Here is a 25,231-nt window from a genome sequence, read left to right on the forward strand (position 1 = left end):
GCATACCTAGCTATGTTTGAGCGGGTTGTAGAAAGGGAGGGTCTGCCTGATAAAGACTGGGCAGATGTACTGGCTCCTTTCCTGACCGCAGACCCCCAACAAGCGTACTGTGACTTGGTCCCGGAATCAGCATGCGATTATAAGCTCCTGAAAGCAGAAATCCTAGCAAGGCTGGGAGTGACTGTCGTCCATGGCGAACCGTGTCCATGGCTGGCGCTTTGACAAGGCTAAGCCTGCCTGTGCGCAACTCTACCACCTGATGCATTTGTTCCAAGATTGGCTGAGACCTGAGGAAAAGACACCCACTCAGATTGTGGAAAGCGTCGCACTCGATCATTTCCTGCATGGACTACCCAGGGAGCTCCACAGATGGGTGGCTCAGTCCAAGCCTCAGTCACTGGATGAGATGGCTACAGCTGTTGAGCGCTACAGTTGTGCGTAAAAGTTCCAGGAGAGTCCCTCTGTCACAAGAGAGCTGGCCCATTTCAAAGAAGTGCGTTCCAGCACCAGTGTGCCTCCCGGTGATCGCATAGTGGCTGCTCGGAGGGATAATACAACTACCAAGAGCACCACAGGACCTAAGCTTCCAGGGAACCGACAGGGGGAACTCCGTGAGGTTCGCTGTTGGTCCTGCCATCAACTGGGTCATCTGGCGGCCCAGTGCCCAAGGCGGGAAGAACCAATGGAGTGCGACATGGGTCGCCGTCGCTCCATGTATATCCATGCATTATGTGCTGCAACCAATCTAAATCCGCATGAGTGTGTGGTGCGGGTCAATGGACAGGAGGTGGTAGCACTCCTGGACTCTGGGAGTGTCGTTACCCTGCTGCGATTGGACAGGTTGCCAAGAAAGCTGGTACTAAGGGGTCATCTGTGTGTATGGTGATGTAAAAACTATCTGGTGGCCTGCGTGACCCTGTGTACACCAACAGGAACGGCTAAACTAAAACTGGGGGTGGTCCCGGGACTGCCCCATGTTTTGGGACTTGTATGAGCAAAAGCTCAAAGGTTTGGGGGTTTCCCCCAAAAAGGAAGAACGCACAGAGGTGGTGAATAATACTGTGTTATAGGAGGTTTGTCCCCAAATTTGCCAGTCTAGCAGCACCTCTGACTGATCTCACCAAGGGAAAGAACGCAACTGTTGTTCAGTGGAGTGCAGAAGCAGCGTTCTGCCGGTTGAAGCAAGCTTTGTGCCAGGAACCAGTGTTGGTAGCTCCCGACTTCCAAAAAGAGTTCCTGGTACAAACAGATGCCTTAAAATTGGGTTTGTGTGCAGTACTGTCCCAGATGATTGGGGGCGATGAGCACCCTGTTGTGTACTTGAGCCGGAAGCTCACACCAGCTGAGAGGAACTATTCCATTGTGGAAAGGGAGTGTCTCGCAATAAAAATAGGATTTTTATATACAGCTTACCTGTAAAATCCTTTTCTTGAAAGTACATCACGGGACACAGGAGCTTCATTACATAGTGGGTTATATAGGCACCTCTGGTGATTGGACACTGGTTAACCCCCAATTAAGGAGAATTCCTCCCCTATATAACACCTCCCATATGGGAGGCACCTCAGTTTTGTAGAAAAGCAATAAGAAACCACGTAAAACCCAAGAGGGGCGGGAGCCCTGTGTCCCGTGATGTACTTTCAAGAAAAGGATTTTACAGGTAAGCTGTATATAAAAATCCTATTTTCTTGATCATACATCACGGGACACAGGAGCTTCATTACATAGTGGGGTGTCCCAAAGCAATGCTCAGATTGAGGGGAGGGAGACACAGATCAGAATTATAGACCAAGGACCAGAGGATCTAAACTGCAGCCTGTAGTACACTGCGCCCAAAGGCGATATCCTATTCCCCTCTGACATCCACCTGATAAAATCTGGTGAATGTGTGGACTGATGACCAAGTTGCAGCCTTACAGATCTGAGCCAGGGAGGCCTGGTGATGCACTGCCCAAGAAGCACTTACAGCCCTAGTTGAGTGCGCTTTCACTTGAAAAGGAGGGATCTTCCCTTTTACACTATAGGCCTGAGAAATAATCTGTCTAATCCACCTTGAAAGAGTGGATTTTGATGCCGCCTGGCCCTTCCGGCAAAATAAATAAGCAATCAGTTTTTCTTATCTGAGCAGTTGCCTGAAGATAGATACTGATTGCCCTTACCACATCTAAAGTGTGCAAAGATTCTTCTGCTGCGGACTGTGGGTCCGGAAAAAAGGATGGTAGGATTACATCTTGATTCAAATGGAATCCTGAAACCACCTTAGGCAGAAAGGACCTGTTGGGACGCATGACCACCCGGTCCTTATGAACAATTAGATACGGCTCTTTGCTGGAGAGAGCTGCTAGTTCTGACACTCTTCTAGCCGAGGATATGGCTACCAAGAAAACCAATTTTTTAGTCAAAAGAACTAATGAAGCCAGATGCAAAGGTTCAAATGGTTGCCCCTGCAAAGCTGAGAGAACCAAATTCAGATCCCATGGGCATACCGGAGGTTTGACTGGCGGCCTTATCCGCATAGCCCCCTGGATGAAAGCCTGCACCAGGGAATGTGATGCAAGTGGCTTCTGGAAAAACACTGACAAGGCCGAAATCTGCACCTTGATAGTGCTTACGGCAAAATTCATTTCTAGGCCTGACTGGAGGAAGGCCAAGATCCTGCTAATGACATACTTTCTAGGATGCCATTCCCTGAGTTCACACCAGGAAACATATGCCCTCCAGATTTTGTAGTAAATAAGCCTGGAACCCGGCTTTCTGGCATTGACCAGAGTAGAAAGGACTGGCCCCGAAAGCCCACGGTCTCTCAGAATGTGGGTCTCAGCAGCCAAACCGTCAAATTCAGACTGTGTAAAGCAGGATGGTAAATTGGACCCTGTGAGAGCAGATCTGGCCGGAGAGGGAGGATCCACGGCCTGCCTACTGCCAATTTCATGATCTCTGTGTACCAAGGTCGCCTGGGCCAAGCCGGGGCTACCAAAAGAACCGACTTTGTTTCCCTCTTGAATCTTCCCAGGAACCGCGACAGAAGCGGGCAGGGGGGAAGGCATAAATCAAATTGTACTGATCCCAGGGAACTGTCAGAGCATCCAACCCCTGAGCGAGTGCATCTCTTGTCCTTGACACAAATTTGTCCAGTTTTCTGTTGAACCTGGACGCAAACAGATCTACGTCTGGAGTACCCCACCTGCGACACATATTCCGAAACACGTTGGGGTGCAGAGCCCATTCTCCCGGGCACAACTGCTGGCGGCTCAGAAAATCCGCCTGCCAATTTTCCACTCCTGGAATGAAGACTGCCTTTCTGCCCAGACAAGTATGCGATTCACCTCTTTTTGTGCAACCAAACTCCTGGTACCACCCTGGTGATTGATATAGGCCACTGCTGTGACATTGTTGGACTGAACCCGAACAGGGAGACCCCGTAGTCTGAAAGACCAGTTTATGAGAGCCATATAAACTGCCCGGATCTCCAAGACATTTATGGGCAATAGCTTCTCGATCGCAGACCATTTCCCCTGCGAGCACGTCTCCTCCAACACTGCTCCCCAGCCTGTCAGGCTGACATCTGTCGTAATAATCTTCCATGGACGAGGAAGTAAAGTTTTGCCTTTCAGCAAATTCTCGGTTTGTAACCACCAGACGAGACTCTTGCGTGTCCCTGGGGATAGACGCATAGGAAGATCCAAGGACTGGGGCTTCCTGTTCCAAGCCGCAAGGATGCATATTTGCAGAGACCTTGAGTGGAACTGGGCGAATGGAATGGCCTCGAAGGAGGCGACCATTTTCTCTAACAGTCTCATGCACAACCGAATGGGGGAAGATCTTCTGCCCAGAATTAGGTGCACCAGACCCCCAATGGCCAAGGCTTTTGGCCTTGGTAGAAACACCTTGCCCTGAGCGGTGTGGATAACCATACCCAGGTACTCCAACCTGGTAGCAGGTTGTAGGGACGACTTTTCTAGGTTTATAATCCAACCTAGGCGTTCCAGGTGTTCTAGCGTTCTGGTAACACTGTGGTTCAGGAGCGCTACTGTTTTCTCTATGAGAAGCAAATCGTCTAGATAAGCCATGACGGCTATACCCTGAGCTCTTAGGTTTGCCAAGAGAGGGTCCAGAATCTTTGTGACTCGAGGGGCCGTAGCGAGCCCGAACGGCAAGGCCACAAATTGAAAATGGCGCCGCTCTACCGCTAACCTTAGATACTTTTGGTGTGTGGAAAAAATTGGCACATGAAGAGATTCGAGTACAACCCTGAACCCTGTTCTTTTTGGTCCACTTCCACTATCACCCCCTGGGATAGTAAGTGATCTAAGGCCAGAAATAGCGGTCTTTGCTTTACTGGGTCCCTGGGGATCCTTGACCTTAGAAAGCGAGAAGGTGGAATCTTCTGAAACTCTAGCTTGTAGCCCAGAGATACCGAGGAGACCACCCACTTGTCCCGAATCTCTTCCCGCCAGGCTTCTGCAAACTGCAGGAGCCTTCCCCCCACTCGGCCGAGCGGGGGCGCCCCTTCACAAGGAAGCTTTTGGGCTCTGCTTGGCAGGCTTTCGCCCCCAAGATTTCTTCTGCCCCTGGGCCCAGCCTTGAGCCTTTCTTGTAGAGGGAGGTTGGGAAGGCCGTCGCCACTGCTTATAGCTTGATGCCCCGGGAGAGAGAGAACACCTAAATGATGGACGTTTGCTCCTTTTGATTGGAAGGAGAGTAGATTTACCCCCTGAAATTTTTTGGATGAATTTGTCTAATTCTTCTCCAAATAAACGGGAACCCAATCAAATGCTTCTTGCATGATAGCTCAGCTGCCCAATTTTTTAGCCATAGGGCCCTTCGCATGTGTACCAACAGGAGAGACAAACGAGATGCTTGTTGGACAAAATCCAAAATCGCATCAATCATAAAACACAGAATTTGAGGTATTTCTGCATAATTCTCCACTTACTCACTGGGAAGGAGGCCAAGCATCTGCTTAACTTGTTCCTTGAGGAACTGACACAACCCCACAGCTGCGACTGTAGGTTGCACTACAGCGCCAGTCATGGAAAAGGAGGCTTTCAATAATGTTTCCAGCTTCTTATCAGTTGGATCCTTAAATACCTGAGCATTATCCAAAGGACAGGTCAGGTTTCTATTCACGCAAGAAACAGCCGCATCGACAGATGGGACCCCCTATTGCTTGGTGAAACTTTCCTCCAGAGGATAAAGCATAGAAAACCTTTTAGGAGGAGCAAACAGTTTATCGGGATGTCCCCAATCCTCATACAACAATTTATCCATTAAGGGATGAATTGGAAAGGAAAAGGCAGTCTGTGGGATTTTCCTGACCCCCAGAGAAGAAACAGAGGATGTAGCGACCTCAGCAGCAGGCATTCTGAATGTGGTACACACCAACTCAGTATAATATTGCACCTGTTTTCTGAGCGCCTGGGAGGAGGGGACTCTCTCCTCTTCCTCTGATTCATCCGACTGCTCTTGATCCCTGTCCCAAGATAGGGATCTCTCCTCATTGTCAGAGGTGTCATCTGAAAGAGGAATCTCAGCAGAGGGAGGGGATCTACCCCTTTTCCTGCTATCTTTTAGGGAAGCTGAAATAAAATTAATGATTCTCTCTTCAAAACCCTCCAATGTAGCCCTAAGGGAGTCCTCAGTGACATATACCGGGGCTGAAATATTAGGAGAGGCTGCAAAACCTGACAGGGGCACTGACTCATCCTGTGAGGCTGGCTCCAGTGTTGCAGGGGGGGAAGGTAACCTACAGGCATTTTTAGAACCCCTAGACCTAGGCGGTGATTTACCAGTGCCCTTGTTACCTCCCCCTGAGACCCTCTTACAAGGAGACATAGTCTTAAGCTACAAAGCAGAGGTACTAGTACAAAGTGCAATCACTGTTGTGCTCAAAGTCTCACAATAAATATATATGCTTAAACTGCACAACCTGATGCTGAGTAGGTGTCTAAGGTTTGTCTGGATCCAATCCCTTAGGAAGCTTACTGCCCACAGCTCCTGTGTCTCCACTTACAGCCCCCTGGCGCTCTGGGCTTTTTAAAATTGCCGCCTGGCGCCTGCGCAGTACAGCGCCGTGCACACCTCGCAACCACACTCCCCCCCTCCATTAGCATGGGAGCGTGCTCGGCGCGCGCGTGCACGAGGACTGCCGTTCATCCAGGGGGGAAGGGAATCACCATCGGAGCTGCGTGGGACCCCTAGACTACATGGGACCCCTGTATTAACTGCATTGTGGCAGAGATTGCAGTGGAGACGCGAGTCATCTGGAAGAACCAGGCTTCACTGAGCGTGTGTATATGAAAAGGCATGTAAGTATGCATCAGGCTGCTCTTACTCCCTCTAGTGGTGGAAACCAGGTAAGACATACAACTACTCAATGAAGAAATCCATAATATATAATTTATATAGGATTAACTTCCCTTACCTTTCCTCGCCGCAGGAATTGCTCAAAACAGACAGATTCCAGCCTTCACCCATCACGGCGGGCAGAGTTGTGCCAACCTTCAGGATTTTTTGGGTTCCTTCTCAGAGGAACCTCTTACCTGGACCTTGTAAAAGACTCTGCCAGAAACTTTCATGCCACTATGTAAATAGTACACCAAGTCTGGTTTTCCCAGAGCCCAGTCTTCCAATAGGAGAGGGCTTACAGGCAAAACCATGTTTCTTCGGATGACGAGGCCCGGGTACCATACCATCTTGGGAGTCAAAATATTGGCCAGAGATATGGATCCGGTTATTGTAGCCCTTAGGCCCCCGCAGGGACCTGCACAGAGCTTTCTTCATAGCACATGTTTTACGTGACCAACCACCATAGACACTGGCGAAAAAACTGAGGTGCCTCCCACATGGGAGGGGTTTGATAGGGGAGGAATTTTCCTTAATTGGGGGTTAACCAGTGTCCAATCACCAGAGGTGCCTATATAACCCACTATGTAATGAAGCTCCTGTGTCCCGTGATGATCAAGAAATGGGCTTTGGAGACACTCCGCTTGGGCCGACCCTTCAAGGTAATTTCAGATCATGCGCCCCTTAAGTGGATGGCCCAAAATAAAGATAAAAACTCCAGAATCACCCGGTGGTTCCTTGCTCTACAGGATTTCAGGTTTGTAGTGGTACATAGACCGGGAAAGGTACATCAGAATGCGGATGCCCTTTCGCGGGTCTACTGCCACTGGAGTTGTGGTGTCCAGACCCCTGGCCTGGAACAGAGGGGGGGATATGTAGAGGGTCAGCCTGGGGCAGGGTTAAGAGGGGGTTAATTGAAGGCGGCAGGTACTTCCCCTTCAGGCCTGCTTATTATCAGGTGTGCTGAAAGTGTCAGTGTGGAGTTGTTGAGTAGGAGAGAGAGACACAGCAGCACGCTGTGTGGAAACGTCCATTGCTGGAAGGTGTACCTGCTGGGTGAGCTTCAACCACAAAAAGACTGTAGCTGTGTTTGGAACCATGAACTGTTACCTCTGAGCCTGTGGGCTGATGAACTGTGAGCTGTACCTGTGTGCACATCCGTGTGATAAAACAAGTCTGTCTGGTCTTATGTTTTGTTTTGCTGAATAAAAGACAATTTTATTTTACTGGACTGCCTCTGAGCCTACTCTTCACCCCTCTGATCCCCTACAGTGCATACAGTACCTGGTGCATTGGAACCGGGTCCGAAGGAACACTCTTGGGTCTCATTCTCAGACGTACATGCCCTTGTCCTCCTCCATGATTCCCATAGATGTTTTCCCCTCAAGCCTGGTGGTCCTCTGAGGGGGAGGAGTAGTTGACGAGGGGGTACTGTCATGGCTGGGCTCAACCCTTCCTTCCCTGGGCTGTCGGCTAATTGCCAGCTCCCATCTCTCTCCAGTTACTCAGCTGCTGATCCTGCTTGTCAGTCCTGCCTACTTAAGCCATCCAGTCCAGAGGAGCTCTGCCTTCGCCTTGGTCACATCACAAGAAACTATCTCCTGCATTCCTGTTTAAAGACTGGCTTTGCTGACATCCCTTCTGGCTCCAAATCCTGCTTGCTGTTCCACTACTTTGATCCCTGACTTCTGGCTTGGCAGACTATCCATTCCGGTTAATGAACTTTGGCTATATTTTGACTACGTTTGTTCTTTTTACTTTCATTATTAAACAAGTGTGATTTAACTGTAGTTCTGTCTCAGCCTGATTTCATGGTTTCTGACAGCGGGCAGTCCAAAGGCAGTACAATCTCTCAGTTATTTGTAGGACCATGCCTGATGAAGTCATTGTATGAGTATGATATCTGTGCTATTTGTAGGACCATGCATGATGAAGTCATTGTATGAGTATGATCTCTCAGTGATTTGTAGGAACCATGCCTAATGAAGTCATTGTTTGAGTACGATCTCTCAGTTATTTGTAGGAACCATGCCCGATGAGGTAATTGAATGAGTAGGATCTCTCAGCTATTTGTAGGACCATGCCTGATGAAGTAATTGTATGAGTATGATCTCTCAGTTATTTGTTGGAACCATGCCTGATAAAGTAAATTAAGGTGTTGATTTATGAAAAAAATTGTTGAAAGAATGTGACAAGCCTTCATCCAGCCATGACAAATTCTTGCCAAATTTGAGTTAGCACAGTGATTTCCTATTAACGTTAGCTCCATCTAGTGGCCATAATGTGGCATTTTTCCTAAAATACAGAAATCAGGAAGAATAATGCAATATTGCCTTATGGTCCTGAGATGGAGCCAAAGATCATAGATAACTGCTGTATGAAGTAAAATTCAACCAATATTTGTCAAGGCTGGATGATAGCTTCTCACATTTGTCCAAATTTTTATTTCTTTAAAAAGAACTCTGAGCGTTTGTGAAATCTTACACCAAAAAATTTACTCAATGCCACTGAAAGGTAATTAATCCATTTTTATTTTTCTACTGCTATCAATGGCAAACACGGTACAACACTTCATCCATGTCTTTGGTGATCTCTGATCTCCTTATCAACTGTTTCTTCCATGATGGAGATCAGCCATGGAGTATATCTGAGGTGTATATCAGGGTGTGCTTCTTCCCCACATGAGAGCTGTGATGTCCAGCAACATTCATATAGAAGACATTTCCCGCACTCAAGACACTAATACAACTCGAGGGTTGTGTGGGATCCCTGATGTACAGGAGGACAGGACTTCAGTGAGGAACAATTCCCTCACTCAGGACAGGACTGCCCCGTGTGCAATCTCTGATGTGTGTTAAGATTGGACTTCACTGAAAAACATTTACCGCACTCAGGACAGGAATACGGCTTCTCCCCCGTGTGAGATCTCTGATGTGTGTAAAGATTGGACTTCCGTGAAAAACTTTTTCCACACTCAGGACAGGAATATGGCTTTTCCCCTATGTGAGATCTCTGATGTATGTAAAGACTAGAATTACGTGAAAAACATTTCCCACACTCAGTACAGGAATACGGCTTTTCCCCTATGTGAGACCTCTGATGTGTGTAAAGACTGGAATTACGTGAAAAACATTTCCCGCACTCTGGACAGGAATATGGCTTCTGTCCTGTGTGAGATCTCTGATGCGTTTTAAGATTGGATTTATCTAAAAAACATTTACCACACTCAGGACAGGAATACGGCTTCTCCCCCATGTGAGCTCTCTGATGTGTATAAAGACTGGACTTTCGTGAAAAACATTTCCCGCACTCAGGACAGGAATATAGCTTCTCCCCTCTGTGAGATCTCTGATGTGTGTAAAGATTGTACATCTGTGAAAAACATTTCCCACACTCAGAACAAGAAAGTGACTTCTCCCCCGTGTGAGATTTCTGATGTCTGTAAAGATGGGAAATATTTGAAAAGCATTTCTCACACTCAAAACAGGAATACGGTTTCTCCCCTGTGTGAGTTCTTTTATGCACATTAAGACCAGATTTAAATTGGAAACCCTTCCCGCACTCAGTACAGGAAAACCTCTTCTCTGTTGGAAGGACGGCCCCGTCCCTCACAGTCTGAGGTTCCTCAGGATAAGAGGAATACGATGGTCCATCTACACTGTGTGGTGCCGGATGGACATTTGAGGTAGTCGGGTTTTCTCCTGGACTATACTGTGTGATGTCCTCATCTTCTACTTTACAGTCTGGATACAAAGTGAGACAATCCTCTGAGGTTTTCCTCATCTCCCGTCCATCTACTAAAATAGAAATACAAAGATTATTACTAGACATGAGCTGATTGGTTCCCCTAAACCAGGACTCCGCCCACATCAGGCAGCTTTGTCTCTGAGGATCTTACAATTCCCCCCTCAAGGTAACTAGTAAATGGGTCCTCTGATCTCCTACCAGATCATTTCTTTATTCATGGACCTTAGTCAGAGAGTGAGGAAACAACGAGAACTGTCTTTTATAGGAGTGACAGTGATGAGGGGATTATAGGACGAGTGTCCCCTCCCCCTCTATCACTCATTGCCATCTTCCCAACACAAGAAGTCCTGCACTTCCTTATTTAGTCCATGATTTAGTCATGAATAACAGCGGGGCTGAGCCCCACCAGAGGTCAGAGAGTGAGGATGGGGGGTGGGGGAACAAACAAGATGAAGACTGGACTGATCCTGAAGACCACTCACAGATGATTATACAGTAATTTTGGAGAGCGCTGCTCAGAGCTGGTAGACAGTAAGAAATAAGAACTAATGATGGAAAGGTTCCCAAAAGCAGCACTGATGACATTCTCTATGGTGCCCCTCCTCCTCCAGAACCTCTCCCTGATGCTAGGCACATTCTTCCTATCCAGCGGGTTCCTCTCCTTCAACTAACCAGATGCAAAAAGTGCACCAACTGCAGTGAGCCATTGTTTTTTTTTTATAAGCACTGACCTTTACTAAAGATGTCCAACAATAATAAAACAGTGAAATTTCAGCAAGGTAAACAGACGATTAACAAAAAAAAAATGCAATAATGATAGGCAGTACATTATACAGCATAATCAGAATACTTGGCTGGCAACAGCTCCCAGTTAGACCAAATAGGGCAGCGACCCTCGCTGGGACCTTCCTGCTCATCTTTGGGATTATCATTTACTGGGGCTTGTTCGGAGCCTTAGCTGCTTGGGAGTTATCATAAGTAGGCATTAGACCCTTGCCTGGGCTATCATTTGTGTCCTCATAGGAGTCCACAAGCTCCTTGGAACTCTGAGCACTCTTTCAGGCCTCTGTAGAGTGATATTCCAAATAATCCAGCGGCATTTCATCTCCAGATTGTGGGGGGGGGGGGTCGGCGGGGATCACCTTGAGGGGTGGCAAATAACACTCGACTTGTACCTCCTTGACATTGAGACGATCCACAGGGTTAGAGTCCCACAAGTCTGCAGAGGGCCTGATGGGATTGTCTCTGCCCAACACACAGGGCCTCAGTAGGTTCTGATGGAGGTGCTGCCTGTTGACTTTGGAGCCCTCAGACACCCCATCAAATAACAGGAGTGGCTGTTTCTCCCCCCTATATGAGGTGGTTTACCCATAGGGTTTCAATTTGCTATCCCTCTCAATATTGGGTTTTTCACTAGCACCTGGTCCTCCGGCTGTAGCAGCAAAAGGTTTCAAGCAATTTCATCAACCACATCTCAATGGTGTTCAAGAACCAGCACACTGCTCTTGTACCCATTTGTTGGGAGTGTGGGGGGTGATATATTCAGAAGTGGGTCCAGGGGGAGCCACCCCTATGCCTGAATATGAGGAAGAAGGGGGTGTGACCCATGGCCTTGGGTACTGTGTTATTGTAGGCTCAAATGACATCCCCTATGTGTTGGTGCCAGTAGGCTCAGTGCCCTTGTGCCAGAGTCTGACGTATGCCTAATGCCCTGTACACATGGTCGGAAATTCCAACGGAAATGGTCCGATGAGATTATGTTGTTGGAAAATCTGATAGTGTGTAGGCTCTATCGGACTTTTTCCATCGGAAATTCCGACAGAAAAAGTTTGAGAACTGGATCTAAAATTTTCCGACAACAAAATCCAATCGTTTGTAGAGAAATCCGACGGACAAAGTGGCACGCATGCTCAGATTAAATTACGAGACCAAAGCTATTGGCTACTAGCCTCTACGTAGTCCTGTCCTACGCAACCAGCGTCACCTTCTTCCGAACGATTTGATTTTCTGACAACTTTGTCCGACCGTGTCTATGCAACACAAGTTTCGGCCAAAACCCGTCGGGAAAAAAATCAGATGGATTTTGTGGTCGCAATGTCCGATCGTGTTTACAGGGCATTACACTGTGCGATTAAAATGTTCACAGGCCCCATTACCCTGTGGATGATACAGGGTAGTGCGGAACTTATGGATTCTATTCAGACAACACAGCTTCGAGTACACCCCGGGTTCAAAATTAGGTATTTGGTTCAAAATTAGGCACCTGGGGTACCCATAGGGCTGAACCATATAATTCCAGAATAGTGTAGTGGTGGCTACAGCAGTTTGGTCTTTGATGGGTATCACTATTGCATACTTTGCGAAGTGGTCTATAACACTAAGGCATAGTGGAACCCAGATGGAGAGGCTGATACCGAAGTCCATCGTCACTAGTTTAATGGGTTCCAAAGTGGTGATAGACTGAGGGGGCATCCATTCTGGAATGAGCTTGTGCGAGGTGCAGGCCGTACATTCACAACAAGCTCACTGCACCCACTCTGACAGTCGCAGTCAAGAAAAGTTCTTCCTGACTTGTGCTCAGTACAGTCTATTCCAGTATGCCCGCTTGTGGCGTGGATTATCTGGCAGAGCTGCAAGATGTGCAACTAGGGGACCACGATTTGGAAGGTATCCTGTTATTCTGTGGGGGATGTGAGCTTGACGGTGCAGAATGTTATCCATTATTTCCAGCCAGTCTCCCTGCCATAGCAGGAATCTAGATATGTCCTGGTGACCCTCTGGCACTCACAGGAAGTAGGTTTATGCTTTTAGGAGAGGAAGCATTGTGTTTGGGAAAGATCAGGGTCTTTTTCATTAATCGTGGCCCACTCTGCCAGCTTATGGATTTCAGTCACCTCTGGCAATGGTTCTGCCTGTTGGCCCCTGGAGAAGTGTGTAATAAAAGTTGCGTAGTCAATACAGGGGCCACTTCCAAGCCCTCTTGACTTACATCCACATTGCGCATGGGCTTCTCTACCGGGAAATGGAAAAGGGCATCCATGTGGCTATTTAGCCATCCCGGATTATAGTGTATTTTCTAATGAAATTAAATGAAAATGGGCCAACCAGGCAAACCCCAACTTCACCCTTTTCAAGTAAGCAAGGGGGTTATTGTCAGCATAAATTTAAATTTTGCTCCGGGGATACTCTGCAAATTTATCTGTGATGGCCCACACCAGGGCTAACAGTTCCAATTCAAATGGGCTGTAGTTGTGAGGGTTGAATTCAGAGGGCCGCAGTCTGCGTATGGCATAAGCGATTACCCTCTTGCATCGATCTTGCGCTTGCCTAGGCCTTTGCAAGCTGCCATGGGTGTAGACTCTGAAGGGATTCGAGTAGTCAGTGTAATCCGGGAGAGGTGCAGCCATGAGATGTTGTTTAGGGCGTCCAACGCTTACTGTTGGGGGTTCACACAATTTAGCCTGGATGGAGGGTGACTGTCTCCTCTTTTGGTGAAGAGGCTGTCCACTCAGCAATATGGGCAAACTTGGGGATAAATTGTATGTATACCCTCTTCTTGTATGACTCTTCTGGACACCCCGCCTGCACAGACCTCTAGGTCATCTATGGAATATGCTTCTGTCTGCTTCTTCTGCTCATCTGCCTTGCTGTTATTGACCCCGGCAATTACTGCTGGCTACTCTTCTCCCTGCCTTCTATAACCAATCTGCCTGCTAGTTGATGATCTGAACTGTCTGAGCCTGCCTCTGGTTCTTCTTCCTGCATCTGAACCAGCTGATCTATGCCTGACCCCAGCTCCAGTCCTTCTGCCAGTGTGTACCAACCAGGCAGTCCTGTGTATCTTGATAAAAATTAGGATCTATCAGCAGAAGACTCATGCAACTCTGTGCTCTGTGTTCCCTGTTACTATACCAGGGCCCCTGAGCCAGAGCTGTAAGAGAGGCCTACCCCTGCTCTTCAGGTTCCATCACCAGGTATGTTACACCCAGCAAGAAGCACAGCTCTGTAAGTCTTTGGAGTCAGACACTCCTGGACAGCTTGTACTTTGGTAGGGTTTAGGAAGACTCTCTCAGCCTCCACGTATCCTAAATAATGAATATTTTGCTGCATCAAGTGGCACTTACCAGTAGACATGTGCACTGCCAAAAAATTTGTTAGTTTTAGTTTAATTCGTTTTTGTTTTGTTTTTGGTTTTTCGGGTAATTCGTTATGATCACAATTCGTACATTCGTACAAATTTGGAAATTCAAAAATCCGAAAACTTGAAAATCTGAAGTAGTAACTAACTATTAAATTATAGGTATCGTACTGCATTTTCCTTTCAAATTTGGCTGTTAGTGAATTTAACGAATATGAATTTATCCGAAGTTCTGAATTATCCAAAATAATGAATGCCGCATCTAAACAAATGGAAGGGAACAAATTAATAATAAGTAATAATATTAATGAAACGTTTTTATTATTATTATTATTATTAATTCATTCCATTCGTTTAGATACGGTATTCGTTATTTCGGATAATTCGTAACCTCGGATAAATTTTTATTTGTTACGTTCACTAACAGCCAAATTTGAAAGGAAATTACAATACCTATAATAGTTAAGTTACTATTAGTTAATTACTATTTCAGATTCCCGAATTTACAAAATTTACGAATGTACAAATTTACAAAATTTTAGAATATTCAAATTTATGAATATTTGGAAAAATTTGTTAAACAGGTTTTCGTTCATTCGGATATTTCTGAATTAACGAATTTGTCGAAATTAGTTAAAAAACTAATTCGGAACGAAACAAATTGCACATGTCTACTTACCGGGTTTCCGCTTCAATCCATATTGAGAGAGGTGTATGAACATCCGGTCCAGATGGTGAAAATAAAAAAAAGATAAGGTTTTGGAAAAGATGATAACGTCATCCAGGTAGATCAGCACATTCTCAAAGTCATAGTCTCCCAGGCACCATTCCATCAGTCTTTGAGAGGGGCTGGGGGTGTTACTCAGCCTGAATGGCACGTGATTAAACTCGAACAGCCCCAGCGGGATGATGAAGGCTGTCTTTTCCCTGTACTGTTCTCTCACCAAGACCTGCCTATACCCACTATCCAAGGCGGGGAAATAATGGGTCTGATCCAATGCCATGAGCAATTCTTCTACTCAAGGCAGAATGGAGTAGGCATCCCGGTGGGTACAGGTGTTGAGCTTTCAATAGTCCATGCAGAACCGTAAACAACCATCCTTTTTGAGCACCAGACTATGGGGTGGCTCACAGACTATGGGTCTCTCTGCTTTTTCCACTCTGCAACGTATTGCAAATCAAGTCCTGGACTTCTTTGCATAGAGAATGTGTGGATGGGGTAGTCTGTGGTCTTGGTGCATCCGTAATCCTCAGGACCAGTTGCTAAAACTAGTAAGTGTTTCTCCAGCGGTTGATGGAGGAGGCATTGCTGAGGTAATAAGTAGTCCTGGTAAGGAATGGCTAGTTGGTCCAACAGCTGCTGATACTGGTCAATGTCCAGTAGGGTCATGACAAAAAAAAAAAAAGGAAGAATGCCGGCATTGCCCGGCAACAGAAAAATGTAAAAAAACACAGCGTGGGGTCCCCCTCAAAATCCATACCAGACCTCATCCGAGCATGCAGCCCGGCCGGTCATGAAAGGGGAGAGGATGAGCGAGCACCCCCCCCCCCCGAACCATACCAGGCCACATGCCCTCAACATGGGGAGGGTGCTTTGGGGTCCCCCTAAAGCACCTTGTCCCCATGATGATGAGAACAAGAGCCTCTTCCCAACAACCCTGGCCATTGGTTGTCGAGGTCTTCGAACGGGGGGGGGGCTTATCAGAATCTGGAAGTCCCCTTTAACAAGGAGGCCCCCAGATCCCTGCCCCCCATGGGAATGAGTATCGGGTACATCATACCGTTGACATAACCGAGTGACCCCGCCCCCGCTGACATCAAGTCACCGCCCTTGCCTATATAACAGCTGTCATAGCCCAGAGACAACAGTCACCGTGAGGCCTCCCAATCGGGAGGGGGAGTGGGTGCTTTGGGGCAACAAGGGCCTCTTATCGACAACCCTGGGCTGTGGTTGTCGCGGGCGGGGGGGCATATTGGAATATGGAAGCTCTCTTTAACAAGGGGGCCCTCCATCAGAATGGGGCGGTGCCACCGGATGACATAGCCCACCCTTTGCCTATAGAAGAACTGTCAAAGCACAGAGCTGACAGATGTCGGGAGGCCTCAAAGGAGCCGGAGTGTTTTTTTTTCCCCCTCTATTTTTGGGATCCAATGGGCGTCTTGATTGACAATTGATTTACATTGAGGGACACTATTTTATTTTATTTTTTTTAATAAAGGACTTGTCAAAAACTGTGTCTTGTGGTTATTTTATTTATTTTTTACACTTTTTTGGTGAATGGGTAGAGGTACCCCCTACCTATTCACATAAGGGGGAGGGGGGTCGTGGTCCCCTTGTTAAAGGGGGCTTCCAGATTCAGATAAGCCCCCTGCCCGCAGACCCCCGACAACCACAGCCCAGGGTTGTCGGGATGTGGCCCTTGTCCCCATCAACATGGGGACAAGATGCTTTGGGGTGGGCAGAGCCCCCCTGCCCCAAAGCACACACCCCCAATGTTGAAGGCATGTGGCCTAGTATGGTTCAGGAGGCGGGGGGGGGGGGGGAACACTCACTCGTCACCTCTCCTTTCCTGCCGACGGGAGGTCGTGTGACCCCACAGAGGAACTGTGAAATAATGTATTTAGCTGCATAATTTTAAAAGAACACAGAGACTGCACTGTATATCTTGCAATAACAGAGGAGAAGAAAAGAACGGCTGTAGACCACAGGAATGTCCCAACGATTTTATTCCAAAAAATAGCAGATGGCAGCCAACAAAGACAGCGTGTCCGAACCCAGGTGCTGATGCACCCGTTTCACGCTGACCTCAGTGCTTCTTCAAAACACGGAGAAGCACTGAGGTCAGTGCGAAATGGACGCATCACTTCCTGGGTTCGGACACTCTGTCTTTGTTGGCTGTCATTTGCTAATTTGGAATAAAATCGTTGGAACGTCCCTGTGGCGTGCAGCCATTCTTTTCTTCCTATTGATCATCGGTGGCGAGCCGTGGCTTGCACCCAGTGCATCCGGACTGCAGTGATTGCTCACCTGGAGCGGCACCTTCTTTGTGTGAATATAACAGAGGGAATACCACTAATTATGATCAGCGACTTTACATCCACAATGGAATAGGGGCAAGAGGGGAGGGAGGGGGGGGCTGGCTAACACACACAGACTACTGAGCCTGCAAACAGGGAGGGAGGGAGAGACTGTGGGATGACGGAGGCACATAAACTGACCACAGTATCATGGATCAGTGGCCAGGATTATTGTGGTCAGCACACCTAGGGGGACACAGGAAAAGGCAGGATCAACCAGGTATTTTACAGGATAGAGAGGGACAAATTACACTGCAGATGCACAATGTTGTTTATCATGCTTTAAAGGAACAGGATCATTTTTTTATTTTTTAGGGTTACAACCACTTTAATGACCCACCTGTGCTGATCTCTGTAGGAGTGTCCTCCTCTATAAATGTCCCCGTTATTCCATCCTCCTCCATAGACTGCTGATCATCCCTCACATACCTCTCTTCTTCTTCTGATTTAAGCTCAACTTTTATATCTATCAGATCTTCACCCTAAACCAAGAAAATTTGAGTGAATATCATCTGTAAAATATAATCTTTATTATTGTGACATCACATAAAAAATCCACACATTGTCTAAATGAGTCTGTGTTTTATAACCTCCGTCCCACCAACCTTGAGGTAACAGTGGGGGATGGTGTGACCTTCCTGTGTGGAATCCCGGGAATACAGAGGACGGGGACATCTCTCTGGTGGGTTCCTGGTATTGGGTGGCTCCATCATATCCTTGTGACCTTCTGAAAACTCCTCCATCACTCCATACTCCTCATCCTCCTCTTTATACTCTTCTTTAACAACAATATTATAATCACCAAGATTTCCACTCTAAAATATATAAGATATTCATTGTAACAAACACATCTGTGTATAACTTAGAACTACCAATAATTGTCAATCATCTACCTGATGATGGTGGGGGATGGTGTGATCTTCCTGTGTGGAATCCCGGGAATACAGAGGATGGGGACATCTCTCTGGTGGGTTTCTGTAGCTGGATGACTCCACCATGGTGTCCTGGTACAGATCTTTGTGTTCTTTTAGAAACTCCTCCATCACCCCATCCTCATCATCCTCCTCTTTTATCTCTTCTTTAACCTCAACTTTATAATCTCTCGGGTTTCCACTCTGAATATATAATAAAAATGATATCAGTGGTAACAATGCAGATAATGCACAGATCCTAATGATACTATCAGTGATTGTTCCTCATCTACCTGATGATGGTGGGGGATGGTGTGATCTTCTTGTGTGGAATCCCGGGAATACAGAGGACGGGGACATCTCTCTGGTGGGTTCCCATTACTGGATCCATCTGTAGGAAACACACACACTGACTGAATACATTGTTTCTATGTGTTTATCAGATGATGGGGGATCTAGGTGGAGCCTCCGTACTGCTCTCTCCTTTACAATAAAGTCTCCTCTTACCCGGTGATGTGAGGGGCGGCTGATTGTCCATCATGACGTCCTTGTAGAGATCCTTGTGTCCTTCTAAATACTCCCACTCCTCCATGGAGAAATAGACAGTGACATCCTGACACCTTATAGGAACCTGACACACACAATGATACAGTCACCATCCAGACACATCCCTTGTCTGTTACTGGATAATGTCCCAGAATTCCCAGAATCCTCCTCACCTCTCCTCCATCATCTCTCTGGTGACTTATAGAATCTTCTTTTACTTTGGTGGAGGCAATGTTACGGTCATATGATCACCAGATTTCACAGGTGGAAAACTCTAGATCTGAACACAAAGATCAAAATCAATCAAACTTCCCAGAATCCCACTCACCTCATCATTCAGGTCTCATTTTATTAAAGCCTCACTTCAGACTGAGTTATCATTTACCCACACTCCATATGTTAAAGGATTGTCTTAAGCAATTCTGGTGTTGTTACATACAATGCGGGACAAACAGTCCTACTTTGCTAGTGAGGATGCCAAGGGTCCGCCCACATCCTAAGAGCACCAGAAAAGAGAAAAGAGCCAGATGGGACATTAGGGGGAGGAGCTGCGAGGTCAGTGTGATGTCATAGGACATATAGACTCTGGATGGAGGAACATTTGGATGGGGAGATTTGAGGGGTCCTCTATATGAGGCTCCTCTGCAAACCAAATCATTGTTCCTGGGTGCGTCCTTCATCTCCTAAACGGAAGAGTGAACTTTGACCTTTACCATACAGAAATCTGTCAGGAATGTGTGAAAGTAAGCTCTCATGTGATCAGGTGACGTGCGGAGGAACGGAGTGTAAATAGCAGACAATTTTCTCCAGAGCTCCTAATGGTGGGGATGGATTTTGCGGAGTGCTGGTGCCAAGTTTCCACCTCCCAGGATCACTGCAGGTGTGGAGAAAAGCTGTGTAAGAGGATATGGAGGAGATCCAGGAATCAGGATAAAGGTCAGGACAAGCAACAGACGAGCGCATCCAAGAGATGAAGCCGGGGTCACTACACAGAAAATCAATCCAAGGAAACAACAGGCAGGACGAGGAATAGCAAGAAGGAGCTCAGAGACAAATGAGAATATTGCTCAGCCAATGGGAGATGATCTCAGCATGACTTACATAATGAAGGAGATGAGGGGGAGGGGAGGAAGTCACTTATGGTGACCATAGAGACATGAAAATACAGCTGGTTCAGCAGGGATCGGTCACATTTCCATCCATGTGTGGTCACTTCCGGATAAAAGTCACTCCATCAGCGGCTGCAGCCAATAGCATCATCACTGATCTGTGTATTCTGAGAGCGGAGGAGCGCCCCCCATTGTCAGAATACAATAGTGCAGCGGGGAGGATTCCCCCATCCCCCTCCAATGTGTGGATGGGGGAATCACTTCCGTTTTTTCCTCTCATCCCGCTGGATGAACAATAAAACTGAACCATATATGGCCAGATTTGGAGGGAAGATATATTCATCATCAACTGATCTCCCTGAAGGGGTTAATCTACATATTACCTCCTCTGCTGCCAGATCCAGTAACGTCTCCTCTCTAATTCCTTCTAAATGGGATGGCTGTCTGTATCTGACATCACTTCCTGTCTTCCATAGAGACTTCCTGTCTGGGTAGAGGTGAGATCACCACCTTGTGGAGCTCAGAGGAACTGCGGCCCGAGAAACATCTCGTAGTGTGAACACAGCCTTGTGCTGTGTGTATGTACTGTATATCCTTCCCCTTTCTCTCCTCCCTGAGTGTGTATGAAGAGGCGGAGCTCTGTGTATGAAGAGGCGGAGCTCCTGCTGGAACAGCAGTCGGAGGAGGAGGAGTCTAGGAGGGAGATGACAGAAACCACATCAGACTTGCAGAAGTGAGCGAGGAGGATCCGGTTCCTTTGCCATCGGAGGAGAGGAGAGTGTGAAGGATGTTGGTGACTCTGGTAGATGAAAAGCTGGGAGTCATATTGCTCTGGTGAGTGGGGAAGCACCACTAAGGGGCGCCCTCACCATCACGTGTGTAAGAGGAGGAAGAAGGCGTGGCTACACTACAGCTGCCACAGTTTGGAGCACCGAGAACTTTACACCTTATCAACTTTTCATTGGTTGGTGGGTTTTGTTAAAGGAAAATAAGTTAAAGCGGAGGTCCACCCTAAAGTGGACCTTCCGCTCATCGGAACCCTCCCCCCCTCCGGTGCCACAATCGGCACCTTTCAGGGGGGAGGGGGGTGCAGTTACCTGGATAATCCAGGTAACTGCACCCACTTCCGGGATAGCTCTCTGCGGAAAGGGGCGTAACTTACGCCCCTTCCCGCAAGTGCCCCGCTGCCTGCTGGGAAACACACAGATCCCAGAGACAGCGGGGACCGTCCTCATTGCGCAGCGCGGCTCGCGCATGCGCAGTAGGGAACCGGGAAATGAAGCCGAAAGGCTCCATTTCCTGATTCCCATACCCAAGATGGCGGCGGCAGCACTCGAGTGTTGATCTAGAGATAGGCTTCGGGTGCCGACATCGCGGGCGCGCTGGACAGGTAAGTGTCACTATTTTAAAAGTCAGCAGCTGCAGTATTTGTAGCTGCTGGCTTTTAAAAAAAAAAAAAAACGCGGAGTCCCGGTGGACTCCCGCTTTAATTTAAGTAGATTTAAAGTGGAAGCAGTGCACTTGCAGAGACCACTATATTGAGAACAAAATATTGTATGATTACATGAATTTGCACAGATTTTAAGTTTATTTAACCCTTTCATGACTAAGCCTATTTTTGGCATTTGGTGTTTACAAGTTAAAATCCATATTTTTTGCTAGAAAATTACTTGGAACCCCCAAACATTATATATATTTTTTTAGCAGAGGCTCTAGAGAATAAAACGGCGATTGTTGCAATATTTTATGTCACACGGTATTTGCGCAGTGGTGTTTTAAACGCAACTTTTTGGGAAAAGGGACACTTTCATGAATAAAAAAAAAAAAAAAACAGTAAAATTAGCCCAATTTTTTTGCGTAATGTGAAAGATAATGTTACGCCGAGTAAATAGATACCAAACATGTCACACTTTATAATTGCACGCACTTGTAGATTGACGACAAAGTACGGTACCTAAAAATCTCAATAGGCGACGCTTTAAAAATTTTTTACGGTTACCAGGTTAGCGTTACAGAGGAGGTCTACAGCTAGAATTATTGCTCTCGCTCTGACGATCGCGGCGATACCTCACATGTGTGATTTGAACACCGTTTACATACGCGGGCGCGACTTCCGTATGCGTTTTCTTTGCTTCGCGGGGACGGCGGGCGCTTTGAACATTTTTTTTTTATTTTTTTTATTTATTTTATTTATTTTAAAATTACTAAATTGTTTTAAAAAAAATAATAATAATTTGATCACTTTTATTGCTGTCACAAGGAATGTAAACATCCCTTGTGACAGTAATAGGTGGTGACAGGTACTCCTTATGGAGGGATCGGGGGTCTAAAAGACCCCCCACCCCTCCTTTACACTTCAATGTATTCAGATCGCCGAAAACGGCGATTCTGAATACCAGATATTTTTTTAAAACCGCCATTGGCAGCCGAGTAAACGGGAAGTGACGTCATGACGTCGCTTCCGTGTTTACGATGAGGAGACTGCAACGAAGCCGATTACGGCTTTGTTCCAGTTCCTCCCCAGCAGCCAGAGCCGACGGATCGCTAATCGGTGCTCCCGATCGAGCGGGAGCACCGGTAACAGCGGCGAGAGGCGGCGGGAGGGGGGGACGTCCCCTCCCGCTCCTCCGGCATAACAGCCGAGCGGCTTTTAGCCGCATCGGTTGTTCTGGCTGGAAAGCCAATCGCCCGCTGTAAAAAACAGTACCGGGATGATGCCTGCAGGTGCGGGCATCATCCCGGTATACCCCCCGGAAGCCGAGTACGCAGATCTGCGTACGCTCGGCGGGAAGGGGTTAATATAGCAGCAAACATTATGAAATTAAAGAAGTAGGTGTAAAGTGGAAGCAGTGGATCTGCAGGGAACAGCATCCTGAGTACAAAGCACTTTATGTTGTATATGAATTTGCACATGGTGCAGGTTACTTCATTTATTGATAAACACCATAAGATCAATGAAGTATGTGTAAAGTGGAAGCAGTAGATCTGCAGAGAATATTATTTGAGCCCCTAGCACTTTATATATCAATGTCTCCACATATTTTAGTGTATTTGTGATGATTTATGTGCACACACAATAGGACAGCGCTGTGACACATAATGCTCTTCTAGTTGATAAAGGGAACACTTACCTTTGTTACAGCAGCAGTCCGGTATAAGTTATTTCTGTAGGTATTTGAGTTGTTACACATAGCGCGGGTTTTATTCTATTTATATTGGGGACATAATTGGCCAAATCTGGGGATCAGGAGCCATTTCCACCCTTTACTCTCGGCTGGGGCTCTTTGTATCCATATAACAGATGTTCTACATGACTAAATCTGACATCAATTTTACTGCTAAATCAAAGGTGCCAAAATGTCTCCCCCCCCCCCCCCCCCCCCGAGCAGTAATATATTTCTATACCCCTTGGTGGGAGTGGAGATGACCCATCTATAAGGATATACAGTTCATACACACAGCACAAGGCCGGTGTCTTGTCTAATAACGTCCTCCATCAGATAGTGTCCCCTGCGTACTGCGCATGCGCAGTACACAGGAACACAGATTCCGAAAATTGCCGAGGATGAACGGCGCCTGCGCCGTGAGTCCAGGTTCTAGCCCCACCATCCAAGTGGACATAGAGTTAGAATAAAAAAGAGCCGAGCGCAGCGAGGCCGAGCCCGAAGCGTGGCGAGCAAAGCTCGCCCGCGAGGGGCCCTCTAAAATTCACAATCCTATGTCCGCTTGGATAGTGGGGCTACCACCTCCACTCACGGCGCAGGCGCCGTTCAGCTTCGGAGATTTTCCGAAGCTTCGTCTGCTCCGTACTGCGCATGCGCAGTACGGAGCGGACACCATTTGATGGGCGAACTCTATTAGGCAGAACATCGGGTTCACACTGTGAGACGTTTCCCTGGGCTGCAGTTCCTCTGATCTTCACAAGGTGGTGATCTCACCTCTACCCAGACAGGAAGTCTCTATGTAAGACAGGAAGTGATGTCAGATACCCACAGGAAGTTCCGGGTGAGAGGTGAGTCAGGAGGAAGTAGAGAGAAGGCATTGCTGAAAGTGGCAGCACAGGAGATAACAAGATTTTATTTTCTATTTACACCCAGTAACCTCCCGTCATGTCCGTCCACTTCCTCCATAGTCACTGTGACTTTTTTTTATCTCCAGCAAATGATGATACACACATATATAGTGTGGAAATGTAGAATATCCCCGTATATAACAATGAGGGAATGTCTGGTCTGTACCACGAGGGGAGTTATTGATGTCAGTAAATGTCGGGTCCAGACATTGTATGTGGGGGGAATGAAATGATAATAAAGGTCGGGATTAGGGAAGATTTCTGTAAGATTTTACACGGAATGATCAGCGATCCCTCCAGAGACACTATGATGAGTCTCACAATAGAAGTCTAAAAGTGTCCCCGATCACCTTCACACCAGTTATTGTGTCCCCCGATCACCTTCACCGGGGACACAATAACTGGTGTGGAGGTGATCAGGGACACAATAACTGGTGTGGAGGTGATCAGGGACACAATAACTGGTGTGGAGGAATTCGGGGGGGACACAATAACTGGTGTGGAGGTGATCGGGGACACAATAACTGGTGTGGAGGTGATCGGGGACACAATAACTGGTGTGGAGGTGATCGGGGACACAATAACTGGTGTGGAGGTGATCGGGGACACAATAACTGGTGTGGAGGTGATCGGGGACACAATACCTGGTGTGGAGGTGATCAGGGACACAATAACTGGTGTGGAGGTGATCGGGGACACAATAACTGGTGTGGAGGTGATCGGGGGACACAATAACTGGTGTGGAGGTGATCGGGGGACAAAATAACTGGTGTGGAGGTGATCGGGGGACACAATAACTGGTGTGGAGGTGATCGGGGGGGACACAATAACTGGTGTGGAGGTGATCGGGGGGACACAATAACTGGTGTGGTGGTGATCAGGGGGACACAATAACTGGTGTGGAGGTGATCGGGGGACACAATAACTGGTGTGGAGGTGATCGGGGGGACACAATAACTGGTGTGGAGGTGAATGGGGGACACAATAACTGGTGTGGAGGTGATCGGGGGACACAATAACTGGTGTGGAGGTGAATGGGGGACACAATAACTGGTGTGGAGGTGATCGGGGGACACAATAACTGGTGTGGAGGTGATCGGGGGACACAATAACTGGTGTGGAGGTGATCGGGGACACAATAACACATTTACTAGAACTTAACTCTAAAATGAAGAGAATGTTCCGGCCACCTAAATGGGGAAATGTTCTGACCCTGAAGGGGTTAATCTACAAATAATAAATATTCGAGCAGTGCTTGCACTATGGACAAAATATCTGAATTTAC

General features: G+C 47.2%; 1 protein-coding gene across 1 annotated transcript in view; it reads right to left on the reverse strand.

The window, feature by feature from the left end:
* LOC143989922 (uncharacterized) overlaps positions 1–25,231 on the reverse strand; it is a 139,157-nt gene that overhangs the window by 34,775 nt on the left and 79,151 nt on the right. Inside the window, exons 4-9 of the mRNA XM_077490194.1 lie at positions 18,727–18,850; positions 18,513–18,610; positions 18,202–18,423; positions 17,914–18,123; positions 17,649–17,790; positions 9,168–10,142 (exon numbers count right to left, since the gene is read on the reverse strand). Coding sequence (XP_077346320.1) covers positions 9,168–10,142; positions 17,649–17,790; positions 17,914–18,123; positions 18,202–18,423; positions 18,513–18,610; positions 18,727–18,850 — 1,771 coding nt within the window. The remainder of the gene's footprint in view (positions 1–9,167; positions 10,143–17,648; positions 17,791–17,913; positions 18,124–18,201; positions 18,424–18,512; positions 18,611–18,726; positions 18,851–25,231) is intronic.

The sequence above is a fragment of the Lithobates pipiens genome, unplaced genomic scaffold (genome assembly GCF_037356315.1).
Source record: "Lithobates pipiens isolate NorthernLeopardFrog02 unplaced genomic scaffold, aLitPip1_a1.2 Scaffold_18, whole genome shotgun sequence".
Lineage (NCBI taxonomy): Eukaryota > Metazoa > Chordata > Amphibia > Anura > Ranidae > Lithobates > Lithobates pipiens.